Here is a 27,375-nt window from a genome sequence, read left to right as displayed (position 1 = left end):
TTAATCATCTTGTAGCAGATCAAAGTATCTGTGCTCTTTGTCACCTGTTGAGATTGGTCCTACCTACAAGCGATTTTGCTGGGGACGAGTTGGAAGTAACGATGCCATGCCATTGTTCCCGCTGGGTAAAATCTTTGTAGCCGTGTCTACTCTTACCCAAGCTTAATGGGTTGGATTGATTGAAGACACCCACTTAGGTGCGCTTCTTTACCTGTGAGCTATTCTTGACACACCTGTGTGTTATTTCTACCTCAACAAACGAGTATCTGGGTAAACAGAGGCTCTACTTGCTGTAATCATTGAAAACACCTTTGAAGTTAAATAACACTGTAACTGTCCAGGTTGATCAAATTAATTCCAGTACTTGCAGTGTAGTAGCTCATACAGTATCATGCGCTAACATAAGTCCTATGGACAGATTGTGATCCAACTTTCTAAAACAATTTGAGTCTTGTAATATGTGGGTTAGCAGGTTTTAATGACTGGTCATGTTCTTGTGTCATCATCTGGTCTGCCAAAACATTCTAAACTGTGGCCATGATATTTAATACAGATAATGGTTTCACTACGAATTCTGTTCCTGAGGATATTCGTTAGTGACGGCCAGATGAAAATTTGGTGCAAGACATTTACAAGATGTGTCAAAGAATGATGTGGTGAATAAGAGAGTACAAACTGGAATAAGAGGCTTTATAGTAAAATAGTAATAGTAAAATGCTTACACAGATTTGTTAAGAGTTTCATTTACCACTGTCCTTAAATTTACAGCAACAAGTGGTTACATTTAGTAACGAACTAGAAAGGATCACACTGATTAACTGAAATCACGTTATTTCAGTCTGGCAGGATTCTAAATTTAACTGACCTAAGGAATAAACGTCACCTTGTGATATAATCGCGCTAAGTGAGGCCTCCTAAACAATCAAACAGGCTGGCAGAGACAATCAGCTCCGAATCCTTAATCGTTTGCATGTATCACCAGCACATAAATACAGGCAGGCCTTTAATCCAGCTGCCAATAAAGCCTTTCAAACTTATTAATTGCTTATTGCATAATGAATTTTTCGCACCTTTTATCTGACTTTTCTCTGGCTCTATTCGTGGGATGATTTCATAATTTTGTTGCTGGTTTGACAGAAAACGCAGGAGTCCCTCAGGAACAAAGTAACCATTCTGGTTTGGGTGGATGAGTATTCGTTGATTGGTACCCTGATGTGTACGGATGTCAGACAGGGGTCACTGCACCGACCCTCATCTCTAATCAATAGATGCCCTGTAATACGCAGTGTAAATTGGCGCTATGCTGCTGCCGTCATTAACATTCTACTGGCAAACTCCACAGGTATTCAGGTGACATATGGCGAACTGATCGGGTCACATAGTTTATGGTGAAAGATTTCAGACTTCCCAGTTTTGTTGTAAACAGAATATTGGTGGGGATCAAATGGTTGCAGGTGGACAGGTCGCATGTGTTGAAACTTTCAATGCCACTTGTCACAGAGTAGAAAAGAAACGGGGCGTGGTAAAGTGCAACTGTCTGTGTTCTTGTTAAATGAAGGTGTTTTACAGGACGTTGTGTCCACCTACAGTATTGGTTAACTCATAAGAGGTTTCCAGGTGTTTTTCCTATTAACTGGAGGTTCTGTTCACTTCTGGTTTGATATGAATTTATGATTTCTTGATGGTTAGATGATCCTGCTTATCTTTATTTTCCTGGTTTAACCTCTATTCTTTTCTTTTTCTTCTTTTTTTCCCCTTTCTTTTTATTATTGTTTGCAGCTGACTTGCTGTATGTATCACGTTCATTTATCATTATTTTAGATGAAGTGTCAACAGTAATAGGCCACAGTATAGCCTCATCCCTCCAGACATTTATTTACCTGTCCTACATCAGTTGTTTTTACCTGTAATTATGGCTGATTATGCTTAGGCGTGATTGATAGCAATGGACACGGTGATTTGTGTTTCTGATATCCACACCTTGTCAGTCCATTGTCGGCCTTCAGAAACAGTTAGGTGTCACAATGACATACCTGTATTGATGAAAGAAACCTACAAACGCAAAACATGGTGATATGTAGCATTACAGGTGTATTTATATTTACTTGTATGGTTATAAATAGTACACTTGTAAGCTTGTTGCATACTTAGTCTTAAGATGTAATCAAAACAAACCAATTCATCTGTCAAACAGCTAGGTTCTAGTCGTGGCAAAATAGGGCAGAAAGAAACTCTTGTGTTTTAGGATTAGCCTGTGCTTTGATTAGAAGTTTTTTTTATGTCATTAAGATGTATGGATTTTCTGTGTAATTCTCACATTTAACCTCGTTCTCCTCAAAATTCTTAAGTCAATTAAATTGCTGTAATTTTGTCTTTGCTGCTTTAAAGAATTGTTTTGTGACGGGTTGTAAACGCATTAAAATCCGTTTGGTGGCGTTTCATTATTTTATTCATTCAACTGTCCGACTTTTACCTGTTGATTTGGTGGATAAATGTATTTTCTGAACATTTGTTTCACACATGCTTTTTGCAGATACAAGTGCTCAAGTATTGATGCCAGAGTGGTTTATGGTTGATGGGTTTATGAGACACTGTTCAATATAAAAGACTTGATGCTTGTTGAAGAGAGCTTAACTGCGTATTTTCATTTGATAAAGTCTTAGTTAGTTGCTAGCAGTCTTCACAGTGTAATGTCTCTCAACTAATTAAACATGTCTATCAGCTGAATCAAACATGAACTTAAAATTTCTTCGTAAATTGGCAGGAAGAGAGAGGAACTTTAATGTATTGCTCATGGCCAATCATTTAATTAGACTTGTTAAGAAAATCTTCACTGGACCATTAACAAGTCTTGACCATATCAGAGTGTAGTTAACACTGTTAAAACATGTTGTTTTGGTGATGGTGATTCATTGGTAGCATTTAGGAAAAGTGAGACCTTGATTTAAAAGAGGTAAGAAAAAAGACTGGCCTAAAAAGATTATAGTAAATACAAGAATACTGGTGCAGAAGGAACCAGGGGATCTGTGGGTAAAACTGTGCGAGTGTACCCGTGTGATGGTTATATACAGGTGTATTATAGGTGTTCAGTCCCCTAGGCAGGTACAGTAAGGAGCAGGAGCCTAGCTAATGAGGACATCTGTTCTTGACCAGGTAGAAAAGTGGCTGTGACAGTCAATTTACACACATGATAGCTCCTGTCCAGCTCAGTACTACCATTACATATTTGTGTGTGTGTTATAGGTGTTCCCTGATTTACAGGTGTGGAGGGAAGGGCCATGCTGACAAGACAATTAGGTTCAGCTTTTTGGTTGAATGGGTGGGTACATGTGTATGTCGTTCAGACAGGAGTTTCCAAATATGCCAAAATTGTCTGTTTTTGAAATTACGTACTCCTAAATATATGTTTACTTCAGAAAGATAGGAATTAAAATGTCACAATACTGTTTTGTTACATGCTCACAGCACTCAAAATCTTATTCCTTTATTTTCTAAATACAAAAATCATCAGATTCACAGGGATTCTTGTGTAAATGTGTTTATCCTGTATGTATAAAAAGATATCTTTGTGTTATAGACAGTGTGAGCACATAATGTAGGTTGCTCCCTGTCCAAATGAACTTGGTTGGAAATTTTGAAGTCTCATAACACTACTGTGCAATAATTTGATATCTTTCACACTTGATGTCTAAAAGACTGCCTGTTATGTGCAGATCGTTCACTACGTTGTCTTACCTTGTATGTTACAACATTAATCAGTTATTATTCCATTCAGGTTCACAGTTGTGTAACGTATGACAGCAATCAACCGTGTCACACTATCATTTGGTTTTATTAAGTGGATTCATGAAGACAGATTTATGAGGCCACCTCCTCAGGGTTGAAAATTTACATAACTCTGATTTACTAGTTCTTACACATGTATGTGCTTTGACATTTCGTCTGTTCCAGGAACAGATTAATAATTGATTGGTGTTCAGTATTTAAGTGTGAATACAATATTGATGTTGGATAAAAATAGTATTGCTCTTTACTGTTCTGCTGGTTTAAGAACAGTCTTCAGTTGTGGTAGAAGTTCGTGAGGTACTCCCCCGTTCTGCTTTATTTCCTTCATCTGCTTTTATTTCCTGGAACTCGTGTGAACCCATAACCCTTCAGTTAGGTAGTCACTCTCGGGAGGGATCGTTTAGTTTCAGCTGGAGCGCAGGGCATGAAAAAGGGTAAGGGGCTTTTGAGTGAGCGCATCAGTGAGCTTTCGTTTGGTAATTGCTGATGTTGTAGATAAAGACTGTCCTGCTCAAACAACCATGTCCACGGTGACCTCGGTGACCTTTCTGTTACCTGTACACTCTCTGACTAAGTGGAACTCCTTACATCAAAAGAGCTTTGCTGAAGGCTTGACAGGGACAGGGTTGGTCTGTTTTATACTGTTATGTGCTGCTGTTCATAGGGTATTGGCAGTCTTGTGGTGGTGTTTTTTTGTGCACGCTACTCCCAGGACATTATTTAGTTTAGGCATATATTGTGCTGACATTTTACTGAAAATTTTACTTCTGAAAATTGCATGACCTGAATGGGGGTTGGTGACCTACAGTGATTAGGACTGGATTGTATGTACTTCCGCAGTGCTTAGTATTCCTGTATTTTTGTACAGGTACAGTATGCTTTATTGTTCATTTCACACCTAACTGCCAGGTGTGACTTTCTTCAGTTGTTTACTGTAGTACTCCAATTTCTGAGGAGATGCTTATGCAACATAACCGCAGTGCTATACAAATCACTAAGTATTCAAAATGTTGTGTGATTGTTGTGAAAATTTTCAAAAGGTGTACAAAAATGGGCGAAGGATGAGAGTGCGATAAGGTGCATTCGCTTGTGATGAGGTGGTCTGACAACCACATATAAAGTGTCACTCCCTTTCTGACTAGGATTTAAGTTTTGAAGCTCTGAGTCTCATAGCCAAGGTGTGGTCTGGCTGGCCACAGGTTTAGATGGTGGAGGGAAGGATGTCCTATCCATAAGGGAAATGATTTACTGACTGATTCAACTATGTCTTCTGCTCACTGAACCTGCTCAAGTTTTAACTTTTCTACACGTCTGAATTTCTGAAATGTGTAGAAAATAATAAAGATTGGTTGATTTACAGATATTTTGATACTATTTAAAACCTGTAACACTTGAAGTCATCATATTGAAGCTTGGCTATACCCTAAATGACCACATATTTCGTCCATGACCAACATGCACAGTTGCCCTCACTCTGAGAGTTCTGTTGATTTTAGAAAAGTGCATTGATGTTTGCTAGGAATATGGGATGATATTCCTCTGGAAAATTGTAGTTTTACCACTGAAAATAATATTGTGTGGCACTAATTTGCTTCTAAATATGCACTTTTTTGTGTGCAAAATTTTAGGTCATTTAGGGTGGTATAGGGTACTGACACATTTATTTGACAGTACATTTATTATTTATGCTACCTGTGTTGATTGGGAAGAACAAAAACTGTGGTATTTGTTATGAGTCTTCAGATTTGATCTTCTCACAGATCAGAACAGTAAATTAATCAAGGATGTAAGTCAGTCAACCAGTCAGCCAGTCACTTTTCCCTTCTTTACTAGGATGTTGTTGTTTTCTGGCTCGTGCTGTTGAGGTGTTCCTCAGGAAGCTAGCTGCTCTCGTGATCGTAGGCTCTTCTACATCCGCTCTCTCACATGCAGGAGGTTATCAGATTCCGACATGCATTTGACACATGCGACATGCATACGACATGCTTGATAGGCTTTGTCGTTCAGTTCAGATAACTGAGATGATTTGCACTAAGCTATTACTTTTATACCTGTACATTGTAGCTTTGTTCTAAATAGTCAAATCTGTGAATGATTTTAAACGAGTATAACTTGAAGGAAAGACTGAATATCTTGAGTTTCACATTTACTGTGTAGTATACTATTATGGGATATTGTGGAGTATCCGTATTTCTTGCACTCTTAAATAGGTGTAAAATGGCAGTTTGTATGTCTGAGAATAACGTCAAAGGTCACTAGTTCATAGCTGTAATGTTGTATATGGCGTCCGTGGTAATTACATATCAAGAAGCAAACATGTACATATAGGATGTGAACTGTTTGCAAGGGTGCGACATGGTCAATTCAGATTTGATTAAAACTAAACCAAACGTGATTACAGTGTTTCATGTGTTAGATTTAGTTATTCATGAAGAGTGACGTTTTCATAGTAAGATAATTGCTTGTAATCCAGATCTTGTACTGTACCTCTACAGTATCTGATTATGATCGGGTGCACTCCCTCACATATGTATGTAACCACAATGTACTGTGGAGAGGTGTGCATGACAGCATTGTATAGACAAGCGTGTTTTAGGACAGCTTTGTGGTGAATTCTAATACTGGAGAGTAAGACACACTGCATTTTGGACCCTCTGTATTCTAATTAGTAGTGGGCACATATTCTGATTGATGGTGATATGTGGTGACTTATCTAAACACAGTCTGATAGACTAAAACATCTGCAGAATTTCAAAATCTTGACGCACTTGACCATGTCAGACTCACTTCCAAATTTTTGGAGTCTTTTGAGGATTTATTTTCTGTTTTATAAGCTGAAGATATAAGTGAAGTTTTTAGCAGATTTACATGGCAGGAGTGGAGGCATGATTCCCAGCCTGTGTCCAGTTGGCACCTGTGTAGTGGTAGCACTGGCCATGTGATGTGAACGACAGTCTCGTTTTAGTGGAACTCCAGTGGACACTGTGCAAACAAGCTCTGATTGGTTATAGCACTTAGCGACGATTCACTACCAGGTCATCTGCCTACGTTCTCCCTTCGTCTTTCCTCGGCCACCTGGTGGTAAACCAGGGTATTAACATGGATGACATCCCCCAAGCAGCGGGGGACTTGTTTGACTGTCTCAGTCGCAATTTGTGCTTAGCCGTCACACTTTGCCACTGGACATAAGAAGCTGACATTACATTGCCCAACCTCACGTTGCATTGTGCAATATGTGCTTAATTTACCACTGACACCTAACTAGAAAATGCCCTGATTTCTATGTGAACCACTGCAGTCTTGTCCACCAAAATAAAACAATATACAGCAAGTAGTGTTTGTGTGCAGTTTGCTAATGTTGCAAAGGTTGCATTTTTGCTGCAACTTGTTAACATAACCAAGTCATTGAGGGATTCATTCATTGGATGACAGATTCCACAGATTTTCTTGAGAAAAGGGGTTGCTTGTTTTTTTCTAGTGGATCACACTGTTATTGAATGATGTTTTTCACAAAAGAATGTCCATCTCTCTGTTAGCTGAGTAGAATCTAAGTCTTTTCGTTTGATGAGCTACATATATATGTAGATATATATCACCTGTTCTGTTTTTGCTCTCATATTTATATGTGTAATGACAGCATATTGGCGACACTGAGGACATCTGTACCTGGAAAGTGTGCTGCGTTTCTGTGGCAGTAATTATTCAGTAATGATACTTCCAGGTTTAGTTTTTCAATGAATGTCTCTTCCCCGCTAATTAGGGAGCTCTTTTGTCAATAGATCTTTCTTCTGTCTCAGACGGATTTGCGTTGTATATTAATGAAATTGTTTAATCTCTTTGCAGGTGTAAACAAATCTGAAGGAGATCGGAAGACGAGAGTTTAGGAGACCAAAGCAGACGAGACAGACGTCTGCTGTCATTCACGACATTTTGTAAAGTACAACAGACATAGGACAACATGGGCAGAAAGAAAATACAAATCTCCAGGATTGGAGACGAACGTAACAGACAGGTGAGTCTGGAGCAGATCACACACAAGTGAACATAGTTTACCGATAAACATAGTGACCGATAGTCAGTACACACATCACATGACCCTTCCAAATGTGAAGTATTGGTACAGGTGCATGTTATGGCATATTTTGATTGAAGGACTGGCAATAGTTTGGTAAACAATGAAAAACAAAGGTGAGATTGTAGTGAGGGGAGTGGGAGGTGACATCTGTAGACTGTACACATCTTTTGTGGCAGGATTCTCTGACACTATCATTTTCTTTGGGTGACAAATTTGATTTCTGACAGTAGAGAAATCTTAGCCTTTCGTTTGTCAACTCTTTTTTTTTTTTTCGCACTACCGCAATGGATAAGTCTTGTTGTAGTCAAACTCAAAGGAGAATTTTTTAATTTATTTTTAAAGTTTCCGTGGATTTAAGCAGAGGTCAAAATGATTCATGATATATCTTCATGCAGTTTGGCACCAGTCATCAGGTTAAACCGGGCTGGAGGGTGCATGCAGTACATTAGTTGTGGTGTACCTGAACAGGGCGCTATTACGCTGACAAACACCTTGGCACAATTACACGTCTATGTTCTGACAGAGCGCCAACAGGAAAGACTCTTCCATTACATAAAATGTCAGATAGCTGGCTTTTTTTTTCAGCTGCTGTGTCGTGATAATACAGGCATTGTTCTCAAGTCATTATGAGCTATTCGTCTTTAATGTCTCCCTTAATGAATAGCCTTTCTGTCTTGGGGATTTCGACGCGCCGATTTTTTTCCACTGATCACTCAAGAGTCCAATCAAGAGAGATTTGATACATACATATGCATGCTTTGGCGGCACATGCTTAAGTAGTTTAATGTGAACTTTTTGAAGTGGAATGCTTCTCCATCACCTTTGTAAGACCTTTTAAGTCTGTTGAGAATGATTCATGGTGGTGCTGTAGGATTTACAGTGGTCTACAATCTGCCTATGTGAGAAGGAGTAATAGTTCAAGCTACCAGTCCAGCCATGACAGTTTTAATTAGGCCTGTCTACCTCATTATCACAGGGGCAACGTAACAAAACAACTTCTGTGCCAAAATCTTCAGCTTTATCTAAGATTTTTGTGTCACTTTTGCTTTATTAAAAGTGCATTCAAATTAGCTGTTAATTTATTAGATTTATTATGAATTTTGCCAAGGCATGAAAGTTAGGTGTAGGACTAAATTCCAAATAGATTAAATTTCTAAATTTCTCCTCAGATAAGTTAAAAATTGTTTGTTACAATTAATGATCTGATCATGGAGAGAAAATGTAAATTTAAAAGTCTTAGTCTTCAACAAAAAAAAGGTGCGGCTTTCACTCATGTGAAATTAGCATTTTAATGAGCTGTTTTTTTTTTTTTTTCTCTCAAGTGTTACATGCGAGTATAAGTATGCATTTTTTTTTTTTTAATTTGGTTGGCTAGGCTGTGTGTGAGTCATTTTCAGAACAATAACACCCTTTTGTCGTCACAATTAATTTCAACTGAGTTAATTCTGGGATATATGTACTGATCCACAACTGTGACGAGATTCTACACATTTGTCGGGGCAAATTGTTGATAACTTTGTTGCATTAACAAGGCAGTGTAAAAAAAAAAAAAAATTTGTGGCAAAGGTAGGATGTCAGCAAGTTGTATTAATTGCCAACTGTGTCATTCGGTGTGTTATTCTGTTTTCTTAAACAAAACAGCTTAATCTATAAATAAGCCTAATTCCTCAAGTTGAGCTAATATTAGCCCCTCAGATTAATATATCTCTGACATACCTGTTGGAATGGTTGTGCTCGATTAACAGGGCCTTAAGAGATTAACAAAGAAAAAATTGGAGAACAAAGCAGACCTCTCAAACTTGTGATCTAATTAAGGGAGCAAGAATCTCCATAGATATGTGATTGCCTGAGCAAAGGACTAGGGTTGTCATCAACATCATGTTTTTTCTCAGTACTCATTAGGTCATTCAGCAAAGTTTTTCAGCCATACTATCAACTACACAAAACACACACCTGAAATGTACCTGTAAAAGGCTAACGGCAAAAACGGAAGATTTGTTTCATGGATAATTATTATCAGCGATCACATCATGTATAAGAAAAGCTGAGTCTCGTGCTCTGGTAAAAAAGAAATCTAGAAGATGGAGTATGTGCAATTTTTTGTCATACACACACAAAATTGAGGGAAAAACACAGCTACTTCGTGGGCTCCCAATTGTTTTGACAGGATGCTTTTCAAAAGATATGCCAGCGTTTATTTATCAAAGAAAAGCCTGTTGACCTCTTTTAGAAAAAACTTTTGAATTTTGTTCTTACATACTGTGTACAGTATTATATCTCTGTAGAGTGTTTTGTGTAGTTGATAATATCAAGTTTAGAATATTATTAAAGTTAACCTTGTTAACTTCAACTTTGTTTTTTTTTTCTCTCATATATATTACATCTATGTCCATTGTTGTAAAACTTGTGTCTAAAACTTTAAAGTGTAAAGTTGATGTCTTACTCCTAAAGGATGTCAACTTGTCTACTTACCTAATGTCCCAATATTGTGTTTTATCGTCCAGTTAAAATGCTGGAATTTCAAACTGTTGTGTATAATGCCAATAATAATCAAACAAAATCATCACGCAAGTTGTAGTCTAAATTACAAGGATATAGTAGGTTTCCATGGAAATGTTGAAATTTGAGGCCATAGAGGAATCATCTGTTTTGAGAGATACTAATGTAGCATATAATCATACTCCTGTTATTACCCTAATTCTTCTAATTTTTGTGACAGACACTGAATTAGTAGTGTTGAAAGTAGAATATTACATTTCCTTGCCAGTCTTTTGGAAAAGAAAGGATATGAGCATGTTAGTCATTAGATTGTCTAACCATGTGAGAAAAAAAATCAAAATTCCTGTTACAATGGCATATATTACGACTAAAATGAGCAGTTCAGGTGGCTCAAAAATTAGAAGAAAGTGGGTAGTTGAGTTTTTCAGAAAAATGTACTGTATATGCTATTTCCCAGATGTTTACTGGTTGTTTTGCACACTTTTTCAGGTTACGTTCACAAAGCGCAAGTTTGGCCTGATGAAGAAGGCGTACGAGTTGAGCGTGCTGTGTGATTGTGAAATCGCTCTTATCATTTTCAACAGTGCTAACAAGCTGTTTCAGTATGCCAGCACAGACATGGACAAAGTGCTTCTGAAATACACTGAGTACAACGAACCCCATGAGAGTCGAACAAATAAAGACATTATTGAGGTAAGTGGAACACTGTTGTCAGTCGGGTGGCTGAAATTCACTTTTAGCTTCTTTAATATTTGTAAAGCTGGAAGATTTACAGCTGTTTTATCAATTACAGGCGTGAGAATTTTCCTTCTTGAAAAGATCATTTCTGAGAGTCGTGCAAATCCGAGAAGAAAATTTGAGGCAAGGGGCTCCGTTTGGCAAGAAGATGCCATCATTTAATAATTGATTTGACGTACATATACTTGCTTACGTTGGATGTCCATCACTTCAACTGGTCTTTGTGTCAAAAATCCTGTAGTACAGTAAACCAGTCATGCTGTTGTCGCGACTGGCAGCACCTTGTTCAGATAAGACCGATGCCAAACTGCGCAACACAAAACTTTGTACTCTTTCCAAGTGTATACTGTGAACAAAAGTACTTTGGCTTTCTGTAGTTGAAAAAACCGAAGTGGACAATTTGAGGGTGGGAAGCATCATGTTTCAGGTAGAGTAATGATTAATTCTGTGCCGAACAGTGACTGATGTGTTTGGATTTTGATTTTGTCAAATCAGATAAATCAGATAATGTGTAAAGAATGTGCAAGCGCCTTCCATGTTCAAATCTTTTGTTTTTTACCAGTCATTCTCATGCCTACAGTTAACATGATTAAGACCGGGGAGTTTTTGGTTTTCATACTGGGCATAAATCGGACTAAAACTGGTCTACCCACAAAGAAGAGTTTAGTCTTTATAGTATGCAGACTCGTGGAAAATCTGATTTGAAAGTTTGAAAATCGTGTTTTGTATAAGCCAATGTACTCTACAGCTTATTTTGTAGCCAGTTTGGCATTTGCCGATATCTTGTGTGTCAGACCGGACATAATGCATTTTTCATAAAACGTGTTCAAAAAGGTATGACACGAATTATCACCCTTAACTCTGTTCAAGTGTTAAACTTACAACCCAAGCGGCTGTGAATAGTTAATTATAAAGTTATTAATACATCGCGTATGACGTCGCAGACGCTGAAGTTGGTACATGTATCTTGGTTCCAACACGTTTAATGTATCAGATGGTGCATGTGCCCATTGATTTGCTTCCACGCTGTTGTCGTATTACCATTATTTGAATGACGTCAAAGGTCCATATGACAGGCATACCCCCATGTAATAACTGTAAGTAGTATTACCTGAACTGGCTATAAAACCTGGTTTAGTAAGTGTTAATTTGTGTTGAAAAATCGATTAGTCGGGCAGCATGTGGAAATGATGCAGTGCTTTTTGTTTTATGGTGCGTTATGATGCAGTCACTGAATTTGAAATTTGCGGTTTTATTTATGAGGGTCGTGTACTCAAAAGGTAATAGCAGCAAGTAAATTTTTAGATTCAACAGGGAGAAAAAAGTGTATTTTTGTGACATCTGTTATTTTGGTGAAATGAACTGCTATCCAGTAAATAAGATAATGTGCATAAACAAACATGTATTTGAAATTAAAAACTATTTTCTTCAGTAAACAGTCCAGCTTTAAGGACATTGGATCAAAAGAGAATGAGAGTAATTAAAGTTTAATTAAACTTTGAATGTCAACATGAAAATTATGCTGTTTTGTACACAGTACATGTGTACTTAATAAATGGTATGCAGAAATTTTTGTGTGGTGAATGGGTAACTAAAATATTAAGAAAGAAAATGAGTATTTTTTTTTTAGATATTCGTGTTTGATGATGAAAGTAGTTGGCAACTATCACAATAGGTCATGGGTTTAACATTGACTGAAATTGAACTTGTAAAGTTGTATATTAAGTGATTGGGGAATGTGGTAGATGTGTAAGATTTTGAATGAACTTGTGCTGATTTTACTTGTCAGTATATTCAATATAATAGGACTCAAAACCTATTTGTGGGCACGTAACTTGCTAAGATCAGGTTTCCCTATCAAAATCAATTTCTGGCTCTAGTGAGGACGGACAGCAGGTAATGGTTAAGTGTTGTTCATCTTCTCTACCTGGGTGTACTGTTCCTACCGGTGGCCCAGTTGTTGCTGGAAAGGTTGTGCACTTGCCTCGGGAATTAGCAGCATTCTAAGCTGTAGTCTGGCAGTACAGTTTCCACAGGCTGATCTGATGATGCCTTCCAGATTCCACCTTCAAATTTCTGCTCGGCTCCATTAAATTAGAGACATGCGTATGGAAACCATGGCAACCCAAATAGCCCTGGAAGACGTATGAATGGCTTAGAATATAGGGCGAGCCTTTGCCAGGTATGGCGTTAGTTTTGCTCTAAGGTAGAACTCTCAGGTTTGCTCCTTTCCAGAGCGCGAGAAAGGGTCGTGGCACCACAGGTGTGGAAGGGGGCCGAAATATGGCCGAGTTTAAGTGAGGGGTCTGAGTATTGATCTACTGGCCAGAAATAGGTGCAGTTTGGTTTGCTGGGGTATTTTTAGAATTGCCAGCGGCTAAAATAGCGTTCTCGTGAGTCAATAATGAGGCAATGCTCTGTAAGCTGCCCAGTCTGCATTTTACTCTCCCTCTACACCACTTGATCTATAGACTTCGCCAGGGTCACAGTCAGAGTCTGTCCTTGCTTGATCGCATTTAGGTAAATCTGTGTTGCCATGACATACAGCTGTCAGACAGAGATGTGTTAACAAGACAAATTCCTCACTTTAAAAACCCTAATCCAATAAGAACAGGAATTGCTGGCCAGCTTACAGTAGTTTGTTTCAATAAACTTCACAACTCCATAAATTTTTGCCGGAAATCCTGTATTTCTTTTTTTCTCATCCATTTGTATTAACAAATTTTTAAGTTTACTGGCTCAGTCAGGAATACCTGGTTAAATTTGAAGTAATTAACCTCAGTACAAACACACTTAATGAGAAATGGTATGAGACATGTAGACGAATCACCATTGTTATTCTTTGTAAATTTTCTGATCACGCACCTCCTTCTAAAAACTTTGTACATTGCTAAAAAATTTTCTGGAACTACGTTCTCTTCATCTGTCACAGCCTATCTTAGCTCTGTGTTACCTGCTCAATAACTGACACCTGGAGAAAGTTGGAACATCTGTCAGATAAACCACCTGTGTAAATGGCTTTGTTATCAATGCTTAGGTATCGAAACAAAGCTTACGCTCTCAGATCTGTATTAGGCAAATTTATTTCAAAAATTCTTTGTAGGGCTGTAAATAAGTGACAGGAAAATTTGTACCTGGAGATTGCCCCTCGACATTGCCCCTCACATCAAACTTTAGACTGAAATTACACCTTTGTCAGCTCTGAAATTTTTTCAAGATTATCATAGATCACAATAGTTGGGGTGCGGATGTTTAAGAGGACATACTTTTTACTTCATGTAAAGTACAGACTGAGGACTTTGTCCATGAATTCTAGCAAATACTGTATATGTAGATAAGTTAAGTACTTCTGACACACATTTAGCATAAGTACAGAAAAGTCTTGGACTGGGCCACCCACTTTGTCACTGAAGTTAACCCTTGACTGGTTGATAATTTGTAATGATAAGAAAATTCACACCACAGTGACATTTTTTGACAAGAATTATATATATTCTAAATTCTAAATTTTATACAGAATTCTTGTACAAAATATTTTTGCAATATAAACTAGATTTCCTGAGTAAGTATTTTCAGTTCACCCAAACATAAAAGCAATATCTCTTTAGCACACTTTGCAATATATGTCAAAATATCTGACACATAGATTGAAATAGACATGGTCCAGAAATAGACGCATAGTTCAACACTGGCAGTTATTCCAAAAGTTAAATATTTTGAAAACAAAATTTTCTGTGCAGCTCAACTACACTTGTTTACTGAGCTGAGGTTAGGACTTGTATGACCTATTCACACCAGAGTAATTCCTGCTCCTACGCGTCTAATTCAGGTTCAGCCCTTGGCGATACACAGTGAGTGTATATTTTTCGTCGCTGTGGTATCCGTTATAGACATAAATGTTGTTTGTTTTGTATGTTAATTTGTACGAGCTTTTCACCTTCAGTTAACTCGACCAGTTGATTTCCTGTGTGCCTTAATGAGGGCTCATACAGCCATTTTTTTTAAGGAGGCGAAAGAAAAGCAACTCTATATATTTCATTAACTTTACATAGAGTTAAAACTATAAAGTAAAGGAAGGGGTGAACGACAGAGGCGTTCTGTACTTGTAAACCTCTGTATAATAGGCTACATGTCCTGTTTTTAGGCAGTTTTCATCAGTAAAGACTTGTGGATAATTGTACTGCTTAATGCCCTAACAAAGGAGCTAGTCTTAGGCTTGATATTAGCTCTGCCTTCGGTATGGATCACTTTGGTGAGATCCACGAAATTACTTGTACTTTTCACGCATACTAATGAGCTGCAGTCAATGATGACAGCTTGTCTGGCATATTAATGTATAGCTAATAAGAAGGATGGCCTATTCTGTGTGACATGCTACACTAGCCAACCGTTCGTCTGGTGCAGACATTTTACCGTGAACACATGGATACAAATATGCAAAAACATAGTGCGAAATATTGTTACTTTGAGCGGCACGTACACTATCGAGTTATCTTTCGTCTATATCACTGTTTTTATCAGCCGAGTCCACCAGTTGGAACATTCTCATGTTATACATTATAAACAATGAAATCACAGCACGACATCGTGTTCTGTCATCTAAACACTCATCCCAAGTTAATTGGAAATCTCTTTTCATTATGCTGATGTTTTTTTGTTTTTTTTTTAAATCATGAGGGAAATTTCTTTACAACCATGTGCCCCTGAAGTTCACGTGCCCCTAAAGTGTGCTACATAACACATTGCCCTAAATCCTGAACATATTTGTGCAATGAAGTTTAACTACAGATGCAGTTTGAAAACATAATTCATAAAATTTCAAAGATTTACAAAAATGTGTTGTTCATCTAGGGGCAGATAAGAACATCACCCAAATGATAAAACAAACAGTGCAGATCAGGTAACATTTGTGTAATAGGCCAAACCAGTTCACTTTGTCTACGGTTCAGGATTTAGTGTATATACATGTCTTCCCGCTTCGTGTAGAACTGTTGAACAAACCTGCATTATTGAAGAACAAAACAAAAACAAGGCAGGTTTATGTACTTGGTAATCTAAATTGAAACTTGTAGTAATTTATTGGATACGCGGTTTAATTCCAAATAAATTTTGCAAGCAGATTGCTTAATATTATGAGTAACTTTCGTTTAAGTGGTGCAGGTATTTTTTCTGTCATAAATAATTTAGCGATTTATAAGACACAATTTAAATCTTTATAATATGATCAAAGTTACCTATCGCAATATGACTTGGAAAGTAAGGAAAGAAACTGTGGAAAAATGAGGTATAATCTACAAAACAGTGGGCAATGGCACTTATTTTCAGAGCCTTAAAAAGCAGATACTGGAAAATGGTGCAATTTTGCCCCTGTTCAGGAGCCACAGGAAGATAGAAAGGCAGACAAAAAGAAATTCTTATTTTCACTATTTATTATTTTGTGTAAACAAAACACTCACTATATAGTTCCATCAGTTTTTGAAATTTGTTAAGTTAGTGCGTATGTTCTCTTTTGTAGGCATTAAACAAAAAAGAGCACAAAGGTTGTGAAAGCCCAGAAGAGCAAGATCAAGACACATTCAATTTGACCCCACGGACTGAAGAAAAATATGAACGTATCAATCAGGAGTTCAGCAAGGTCATGACTTCAAGAGTACCGGTAAGTCAATCACTCTGCATTTTGCTCTCTTTTTTTTTTATTATGGTTAAGTCTGTCATTCTTCATACCCAAGCCAATTTGAAAACAGAGAGCACAATTTAAAGAATTCCTTGGTTGCTCTGACAACTTGTGATGGAGATGTAGCTGTAGAACAAAGGTGACTAAATGTTTCCACATTCAATTAAACCCATACATCAAGAAGTATGTAAAATGGCTTGTTAGGGCAAAAGAAAGTTAGAAAAGTTACAAAACAAAGTTACAAAACAAACTGTTTTGCTAACAAGGTAGAAGAGATTGCACAAGTGCATCTTGTGCTTGCAAGTTTCAGCTGACTATATGGCAGGCCAGACTTACCCTGCCAGCCTGCTCAGGTGAAGCATATGGAATCTGATACATTAATGACCAGTGAATGGTATAGTGCCAGTCTTTAACTGATTTGAGGCCAGGGTAGGCCATTGTTAGTCTGTGACAGTCTCTTTAGTTGTCTGCTGATTTAAGATGACTTTCGTAACCTGCTGCATTGTTTGGCGTAAATGGGGTTCAGACATAACATGCCCACATGCTGATCACTTGGCAGAGGTCGATGAGGGTGGGAGGTTGATAAGGTATTACATGACTAAGGGATGTAGGGGAGGGTAGAGATGCAGGGAGGTAATCAGACCAAACCTAATGAATGAACCCAACCACTTGTTCTCAAATTGCTAAAAGCGGTAATTTGGAGGCTATTTTTAGAAATCTGGCCAAAAGGTTTGACATGCATTTGATAAAATTTGTTGAAGGTTTCATGATGGCATGGAGCCAAATTAATAATTCTTAAGGACAGCCATAATGAATGTCAAATGTGCTAATTGAGCTGTGTGTAGAAGGAATGTTCCCCAGGCTATTGTCAGGTGACTTGCATGGAAACCCACAAGGTCGTGCATGCCTGCAATTCGTGCTGGCATTTATCATTTGATGATTCAAGATTAGAGTATGAACATAATTCAAGATTTTTATTCTGTCACCTGTTGTACTGTAATACATTCTTTTTGCGGCTTGGGTTTGAATGAGATAGATACATGTACAAAGCAAGCTGTGCAAGATATGGAAAGTATTTGTGTTTGATTCAATTTAGTTGTAAGGACACATGCACTAAGGGAACATGTTTTCATATCTATTCCTCAAGCTTATGAAAGGTTGTGAGTTGAGTTGAGTAAAGAATTATAACGATTTTGTCTTCATCCGAAAAAAAAAAAAAAAACCTGAGTACTTGATCAGACATTTTCACAGTTAATTTTCAGCAGAATGAAAACATGTTCTCAATGACAGTTGAAAAGAAATATACTTAACATATAATATATGTATAGATCAGCATCTGTTTAATTAGTGTGAAGATGATCTATTTTAAGAAGACAAGAACAAATGTCCAAGGGGCTGGATTCACCAAGTTGTCTTGATGTTACAAGCAGGTACACTGTAACTGTCTTTGTGACACTGCCTACAGTGCTGTTTGACGTGGTAGTTTCCTGTACTTTTAGGCGTAAATGCTATGACAGGTTTTGTGAATCTGACCCCTGTTTTATACTTTTAAGAATCTGTCTTGTTGGACCAGGCAACTTGGTAAATCTCATTGCTTAATTGTGGATTATATATTCAGCTAAATCTGCATGTATTTACTGTAAATCTTCAACCTGTTCAGCCTCAAAAGCAGTGGGGTTTTTTTTTCAGTGGAATTTATGCATGCAATTGTTATGAAAATAATGCTAAAATAATTTGTTTGTGTCAAAAAATGAAAGCGTCCTAAAACTGTGCAAAGTACTTTCCCACACCCCATAGTCATCTCACAATGTTCCAAATATTGGTTGCAGAGGCGATTGAAGAAGTTGAAGAATTAGGGTACATACATGTATAGCGCCGTAGGAAGTAACTGGTGATGTGTCCTAAATAAAGGGCTTTGAACCTCAGCATTACTGAGTGTGATAAGTTATAGCCTGTATTCCTTATTTGTTATATATATAGTACTTAGCTGTAGTTACGAGTTCATAAAGATATCCTGGTGCTTTGCTGTTAATGTGACATTTTGGTGTCTTTATGTTTTCTGTGTTTTCCTGATATCATGTCTCTGTCCTTATAATGCCTTACAGCTTGGTGTGTTGGTGCTTTCCTGTCACTGTACCTCCAAACACAATGTCCCGGTGTTTTCCTGTCATAGGTGTACAATATGAAGGGACGGGATGTAGGTGTACCTTATGACAGAATAGTGTTCTATGTAGATTCATGTCATAGTTGTCTTGTGATTATATCTGTATCTGTTGCAGAATGGAACTTTCCTGTCATTATGTCTCTTTGCAGAGTGGTGTCCTGGTGTCATATCTCTCTGTGGAATGGTGTTTTCTTGTCATTCTGTGTCCCTGCAGACTTGTGCTTGGTGTTTTCCTGTCATTATATCTCTCTGCAGAATTTTGTAATGGTGTTTTCCTGTCATCATATCTCTCTGCAGAATTTTGTAATGGTGGTTTCCTGTCATCATATCTCTCTGCAGAGTTTTGTAATGGTTATTTCATGTCATAGTTGTCTTGTGATTATATCTGTATCTGTTGCAGAATGGAACTTTCCTGTCATTATGTCTCTTTGCAGAGTGGTGTCCTGGTGTCATATCTCTGTGGAATGGTGTTAAAGTGTTTTCCTGTTATTTTATCTCTCATCAGAATGGTTTTATGGTCTTTTCAGTTATCGTGTCTGTCATCAGAATGGTGTTATTGTGTTTTCCTGCCATTTTATCTCTCCTCAGAATGGTGTTTGCCTGTCATATCTCTCATCGGAATGGTTTTATGGTGTTTTCCTGTCATCATCTCTGTCTGCAGAATGCTGTCATGGTGTTTTCCTGTCATCTCTGTCTGCAGAATGCTGTTATGGTGTTTTCTGGTCATTCTGTGTCCCTGCAGACTTGTGCTTGGTGTTTTCCTGTCATTATATCTGTCTGCAGAATTTTGTAATGGCGTTTTCCTGTCATCATATCTGTCTGCAGAATTTTGTAATGTTATTTTCCTGTCATTATATCTCTTGGGGCTTGGTGTGTTCTGTCGTCATATCTATCTGCAGAATGGTGTTATGGTGTTTTCTTCTCTGTATAGTGTATTACATTATGGTATTATTATGTTTTTTCTGCCATTGACAGCTGCTAAAAGTGTGTTACCATTGTACCTCCTTACAGAATGATGTCCTGTTGCAGTTACAGATGTCGCCGTATCACAACCCATCAATGCCCGTAACGGTTCCAGTGCATCAGCACTCGCCTTATTCCACACAGGCGGCGGGCAGTCCCCATCCCCACCCCTCACACCAGCAGCATCCCCACCCCATCACCACACAGTCAAGTGGATTACTCCACCCCTCACAGGCCATCCCACAGAGTGTCAGCCCCAGGCCCAGCTCTGGAGGTACGTAACACCAAGGCTAAAGGATGCAATACACAATTAAAGATGTGTCCCACATCTTCAGCTTACTTGAGTACAGCGTACTCATATGTAGGGAAAAGTACCCCCAAAAAAAATGCTGTTTTCTTGGGATGTAAAAATGATTTTAAGGTACAGTTTCCTGAGGCGCCAGCATTCAGTCTGGAAATCAAGTTGGTTAGCCTGCATTTTTTTTGTTAAATCAAACAAGCCCGAGAAAATGATTCACTCATGTAGATCACTGTGCATATTCCTACTTATTCTGTCGAAGCATAGACACAGTGTAGTCTACCTGACTCGCAAGGGGTACATTTACTATAGCTTATATAAACATAAAAGGTTTTAAGATGCCATAAGGAAGTCGTGTTCCAGTTTTTCTGGGCCTATCATTCGAAATCAGTTACGCCCAAAGCCCAGGATTTTTGATAGATATCAAACAGTGGTATGGTTTATTGGGACTGCAAAGAAAAATGACATATATAGAACTGACAGCTTAATAATATACTGTGTAAAGTTCATTGTCATAAAGATGCAGGTTTAGATTGACATTTCATTATGATGTCAAGACTGGATCAGTCATATTGTAGGTAAAATAACATACAATGGCCCATTTATGCTTTATCATGAGAAAACCTTTCCCATGTGTTTAAGGAAAAACTCTGAATGTGAAAAAGCACAATACGATCATAATTTTATGCAGCTGCAAAGCCTCTAGGTTATGGTATATTAGGATAATTAGAGGAAAAGAAATATGTTAAAACCATTATGAGACCAGTGAGTTTTATTTGTGTGACTAACAGGAAATGAGATTGTATCAAGAAATTGTATCAAAGTTCTCGCCACAAAGTGCAGTCATCTGCTTCTATCTTTTGTCAAAAAAGTAAAGACACGTTATTGTAGATGAGCCTAACATGGATCTGTCTCTCTTTTTTTTTTTATTCTGCTTAATTTTGTGGTATGTTCTATATAGCTTGAAGGGGTGGGTTGAGGGAGGGGGGAGGGTCTACTCATGATCTAATCAGCATGATGGCACATGCCCCTCTATGGTAACCTGAAAACCAATTAAGTTTTGACAATGTCATTTATTAATTATAAAGTAATATGCCCCAAAATGAAAAGATCTCCATTAATTAAACCTGTTGGCTCATAATTATTAGTTTGTCCCAATCGATTGATAGATAAAGCTTACCATGTAAAAAAGAAAATGTCCAGCAGGAATAATTGTTAAGAGGGATTGGTGTCATGTTACATGAAACTCCCAAGCAATAGACATTGCGAGACACTTATTTCATGGAAGACAAATTCTTGGCTATAGTAGTCATTGTTTTTGTTGTAATGGCAGATTGTGTGTGTGTGCGTGTGCGTGTGCGTGCGTGCGCGCGCGCGCGCGCGTTATCTACACAATTATGTACACAAGACTTAAATGTGAGACAACACAGAAAAATGTGCAACAGTAGACTCAGTTTTATATATTACAACAGTTTTGATGAGACTATAGATCCGGATCGTGATGTTACATTTGTCTTGACAAAAAAAAAGATCTATGCAGTAAAGTTGTGGGTGAAGATGCCTGATATGATATGAGGGAAAGTCTTAATTACATCCTTTTATTTACCTCCAACTGAATGATAAGTTAGCCATCATTCTAACTCTGTTTGAACTACTCTTTTTGTTCTTATTCACGATGTACGGGTGTGTACAGACCTTTCATTATTTATATATAATCGTTTTGTCTTTCTGCAGGCGGTATGGTTGACTTGACGACAAATGGATACCAGTCCCAGCAGAGGGCGTCTCCGGCCTCACCCAGCATGCACAAAAGTCGCCAACAGGTGCCGTCGCCATGCCCTTCCCCTGGTCGCCCTAACCTACGTGTCATGATCCCTAACAACCGAGGAGATGTGGGCAATACAGAGGTAAGTCAACTTTACAATGTATCTCTTCATCTCCCCCACCTCCTCCAACGTGTGAAGGAAAGCTTGAATGATAATACATGTGACATGTGCAGATTAGCCTGCTAACCTCTAGGCTTTGAAGGCAGTAGACTGCGGATGGTCGTGGGTTTCTCCAGGGCTCTGCCTGGGTGCATCCCTACAAAATGCTGGATGCTGGGAATTTATTTGTTCTGATGTGGACATCGCAGTTTTTCTCTACCTCAGAAATCACTTGTTGAAGACCACTTTTCTTCCACCAATATCGGGGTGCATATCTGTACATCACATAACTGGAAGGGTTGTCAGTTACTTGCCAGTCTTTGGTGGTTTTCACTGGTTTCCTCAAACCAAAAAACAATACCATTGTCATAAGTAAAAACTTATTGTATCGTGTTACACAACAATCAAATAAAGAAATCAATTTTTTATGTGTATATTTGACTATTTTACAGGTGCAAGGAAGACAAGCCAATATACCCCTAGCTACTCCTGTTGTTTCTGTGGCCACACCTAGCATCCCTGTTTCTTCCAACTATCCGTCCGCCCTACCCTCAGGATTTCACCCCAGTAAGTTAGAGAAACTAAAACTTGAATCAGTAAAGAAAAATTAACATAGATATGCTGGCAGTGGATGTGGAGGAGACTTGTTCTTGGGCAACCAATTTAGATTATAATAAACGAAAACATTTAAAGAGAGGACAAACTAAAGGTGGAAAAACTGTGTCAAATTTAGACGAATGAGGAAACAGTGAAAAGGGAGATAAACACGTACTCTGGAAGTATAATGTACTTAGATACATGCAAAACATGTTTCGAGTATTTATTCCAAGGTTCAAGATTGGCCTGCTTGATTTAGCAGTATGGTAAATGATTAAGAGTATGGGAAGCCAATAAAGGGAAATAATTCAGTTGTACTAGTACATGAAATGAAACATAAGGGATTGCTCTTGGCCACAACGTCGATAGGGTAACCTGCTCCATAATCGGTCGTCAAACAGATTTGAATAGCAGCTAAGGAATTACATTTGTTTGGTTTTCAGACGATTTTCAGTTGAACACTGGCGACCTGGCTGGATTGCATGGCTTTAACTCACCTGGAATACTGCCTCCTCATTGGACAGCTCAAACCCCTCTATCTGCCGCAGTTCAAGCGGCAGGAATCACAGGACCAGGGTACGTCCAGACGTTCACATGCATGTAGACTGCAGAGGCAATGTGTGAATTAAATGATGACAAATAGCAACAATTTTAGAAAACTCATTTATGTGACTTGTTTACATCTCTTACAAAGGCAACTACATAGCCAGTTGTTAGACCATTGCAAAGACGCGCATTCTCATCAGCTTACTAATTCAGATGGATATAATGTGAATTTTGAAGAACATTCAAATTGTCCTACAAATTCCTCCAAATTCCAATTCCAAATTTATCTGAAAAAAGGGTATTTTTCAGATTACATGCGTACTGAGGCTTGTTTGTTTGTTTTTGCAGGATTGTAACATCATCAGCTGGGCAAATGGCAGCCCTAAACGTGAGCACCTTAAATAATGGCATCAGTATAAAGAGCGAGCCCATATCACCTCCACGAGACTCCCACACCCCTAACCAGCTGCGCCCCCCATCATCAGGGGGAGGGCATTTGTCGCCGGGGCATGTGTCACACAGCAGCAACTCCTCACCCACAGGCAGTACTCACAATGATTACGACGGCCCAAGCGGAAAGCGGCCCCGACTGGAGGGCTGGGCCACATAGAGGCAGGAGTGACTAGCCAATCAGCAGGCTTGGAGTCTCACTGTGCACCGTCGCTCTTCGCGGGCACCTGTGTTAATGTTATCATGCTGCTTTTTGAAATGTGACAACACACTGGTACTGTTTTATGGGCCTCAAGTTTGTAACTGTTCTTGTCAACTTCTGCTGTTAGCATGCCTGGTGCAGATAAGACTTGCTGGTGCGGTGCAATCAGAGATGCGGTTGGGATACTCTTGATCAATCGTCACAGGTTTTCGTGTGCAGTGTAATCAGAAACTCTGGCAGAATTGACTTTGGACTGAAAGAGGAGATGAAATCGTGGCCTGATGGGCATGATGATATAGTTTAACTTAAGGAATGTTATGTCTTTTTTCAGTGGTCACTGTGTTGTGGGTGCTCTCCCTTGATTGAGCTCTTCATGACAAAACTCAAGAATGGCCCATTTCATTTGAATTGATGAAAAGGAAATGTGTGGATGATCTCCCTTGAATGAATAATTTGAAACTTTTTTTTAACCAACCTTATTCAGTGCTACAGTTACTTGGTCAGAATTAGGAGATTCCTGCTGCGGAATCAGTGAGAAATGACAATGCCAATGACAATATCTCAGACATCAAGGATGGCAAAGCGACCATAAGTGTTGATATAGATATTTGGTTTTGTTACCTTGTTGGTTAGAGCAAGTGGTTGGATACTTGCAGTTGAGTGCCTTGTGAGCACTGGCTGATAGAGCCAGTCTTTCGCTACCCCGGACATTGATTGTTCAGCGAAATGTATTTGTTAAGCCTGTGTGTACAGTTGGTAGTTGTGAAAGTTGCTTGTTATTAGAAATATACACAGACTACATGGAGTTAACATTCTGTACTGTAAGCTACTACATGCCTCTTCACATTTGTCAGGTTATGTTTGTTTCAACTTTTTTATTTATTTTTTTTCTGATGTGAAAAGGATTTTTTTTTACTCTGATTGTTTTATTGGCAGTTTACACTTAATAACAGCTTTCTACACATAAATTAGTCGGCTATTTGGTGGTGGAGAAATTTTGCTTTAATGACATATTGTCTGAATTAGGGTACCAAAAAAGTGTACGTCACTGGCTCCTGTGCTTAAATGCAGTACCAAAGAGAAATCTAGGCCTTGTATATTGATCTAGCCTGTTTATAAATTAGATATTAAATTCTCATGTTTTAAATACGTTGATACTCACCCTGTGCAAGTTCTGCATGTGTGTTACTGGTTTAAAAGGGCTAGTATATTATCATTAGGTCTGAGTTGTGTACATACTGTCCTACAGCAGACTACAGCATCACACCACCCCACCCTTGCATATTAAACACGGTTTTTTTTTTGGTTTTTTTTGCACTTGTAAATTATCTTTTCATATACCTGTTTTTATCTTTCTTCTACTTATATTTCCAAATTTTCAGTTATTTAAATGACATGGGCAAACTGTTTGTAATGCAGTTTGTCAGAAACATATTATTCTTATACACACATTATTGTGTAGTGTATTTCACCCAGAGCTTTGGCTGGTAAGTGAACCTGGGGCAAGACCTGCTGTGCAGAAATGATCTTTTATTTATCGCTCATACCTCTAAGACCATGATCTTCAAATTTATCTGTTTTTACTAGGAAAGTCATTTTTCCTGATTGTGTTTTTTATCAGTTGCTTAGTTTTTCAGAAAAACCAATTGTTATTAACCAGGTGAAATTGACATTTGAAATTGTTTTGGCATCTGAAAGCTGATTGAAATATCTAAAAAGAATAAAAAATAATAAAAAAAAAAATAATAAAAAATTATAAAAAAACAAAAACAAAACCATTAAATAACCCCACAAAATGTGCCAGTGGTGAATGAGTCTGTGAAGATTTGTAGTTATTAATATTGTAAAAGTTACATGTATCTTTGTTAATGTGCATAATTCTCACACGTTGTTGTTGTTGTGGATTGCAAATGTTACTGTTAATGCCGGTTTAATAATGAATTATAAAAAGGAAGTCCTACATTTGGTAAGAAATTATGAACAGGAAGAGGCCTGAACGGACGTTCAAGGCTTTAATCATGTTACTTTGAAGAGATAAGGAATTGCAATTTTTGTAGCTTTAATGTCATTTGCTAAATGAAAATGTACAGTCACGCTTCTAGTTATGGCTTTTCTTCAGTAAGTGGTGAATCCCAACTCATTATCTCCATTTTGAAAAAGAAAAAGATAGATTCCTGGTGAAAAGAGGATGTCTACAATTTTATTTGGCTTTGTGAGCCAATCCTATACCAGAACACAAACTTTTATGCTCCTAAGGAGTATTTAAGGCTATCTCTGATTGGGTTAGTTTTTAAGTGGATATTCAAGTTATAATAGGGTTTGTAGATATTATTATAACAGTAAGTTATAGCTCATGTTAAATATATATATGATATGTAAACTTTGTATATCTATTATTCATGCATAAATTTTGAATGACATTTTGATGAAATCTGAACATTGTGAGCGTTGTTCTGGTGGACTCTATTAAGGACGGCATTTTTGTACACTCTGGTAACGCCGACGCAAACTTGCTGTGTTAAAAAGCCATCGTTGATGAAGTCATCATCCTGCCCCACTCAAGTTGATGTCGTATTCACTAATATTCACTAATTCATTTTGTCGCCATATATGCGAACTTGGGAATGTTAGCAATGTTTTTAATCAAAGTATTTGAGAGCCTACTGCACAGTCCCCCCATGCCCTCCCCCCCAACCCCCCTTACCCTCACCTTACCCAGCATGCCCCTGTGTAATGGTGTCGTTGATATGGCAAAACCCTTGTGACACCAAGATGTACATTAAACATGTTTGAAGAGGAAAGCTTGCAGCTATTTCCACTCCTGTCACTCTCTCAGCTACAAGTTACCCATGGGAAAAATATGTAATGTTTTGTAAACGTTTGTTAACACAAAGAGAAATAAATGTCATTGTAATCACAGTACGTGGAATTTCTCATGCTTATGACTTTGAATGAGGATTTGTAATGGTGAATCTTAGTGCGGATGCCCTTGGCTTTGAGCATAAGAAAACAGTCCAAGCACTGATTGGCCAGGTGTACATGCGCATACAGTGTACGCTTCTCATAAGTGGGACATCCTGTGTCTCTGTGTAGAGCATGAATAACATAGTACTGGACAAAGTAATGCATACCAACCAGTACTGGACAAAATAATGAGTACCAGCATGTGCTGGACAAAGTGATGTGTACCAACCAGTAGTGGACAAAGTAATGTGTACCAGCATGTGCTGGACAAAGTAGTGTATACCAGCCAGTACTGGACAGAGTAATGAGTATCAGGATGTACTGGACAAAGTAATGCTTACCAGCAAGTACTGGGCAAAGTAATGTCTACCAGCAAGTACCGGACAAAGTAATGTATATCAACTAGTACTGGACAAAGTAACGTATACCGGCAAGTAATGGGCAAAGTAATGTGTACCAGCAAGTACTGGACAAAGTAATGTGTACCAACCACT

At 38.1% G+C, this 27,375-nt stretch overlaps 1 protein-coding gene across 5 annotated transcripts in view; it reads left to right on the top strand.

The window, feature by feature from the left end:
- The window catches only part of LOC135472702 (myocyte-specific enhancer factor 2A-like), a 67,670-nt gene extending 40,837 nt beyond the window's left edge, over positions 1–26,833 (top strand). For 4 of the 5 annotated variants that reach the window (XM_064752327.1, XM_064752328.1, XM_064752330.1 and 1 more), the window contains 8 exons: positions 7,630–7,798; positions 10,850–11,053; positions 16,614–16,754; positions 19,948–20,173; positions 21,932–22,104; positions 22,575–22,689; positions 23,163–23,295; positions 23,614–26,833. In XM_064752327.1, the coding sequence (XP_064608397.1) occupies positions 7,745–7,798; positions 10,850–11,053; positions 16,614–16,754; positions 19,948–20,173; positions 21,932–22,104; positions 22,575–22,689; positions 23,163–23,295; positions 23,614–23,875 (1,308 nt within the window). In that variant the 5' untranslated portion in view covers positions 7,630–7,744 and the 3' untranslated portion in view covers positions 23,876–26,833. The remainder of the gene's footprint in view (positions 1–7,629; positions 7,799–10,849; positions 11,054–16,613; positions 16,755–19,947; positions 20,174–21,931; positions 22,105–22,574; positions 22,690–23,162; positions 23,296–23,613) is intronic. The other variant, XM_064752331.1, reaches the window with a different exon arrangement.
- The last annotated feature ends 542 nt before the right edge of the window (positions 26,834–27,375 follow it).

Source organism: Liolophura sinensis, chromosome 8 (assembly GCF_032854445.1).
Source record: "Liolophura sinensis isolate JHLJ2023 chromosome 8, CUHK_Ljap_v2, whole genome shotgun sequence".
Classification (NCBI taxonomy): Eukaryota; Metazoa; Mollusca; class Polyplacophora; order Chitonida; family Chitonidae; genus Liolophura; species Liolophura sinensis.
The sequence above is the reverse complement of the archived record's forward strand: the minus strand, read 5'-3'. Positions and strand labels throughout refer to the sequence as shown.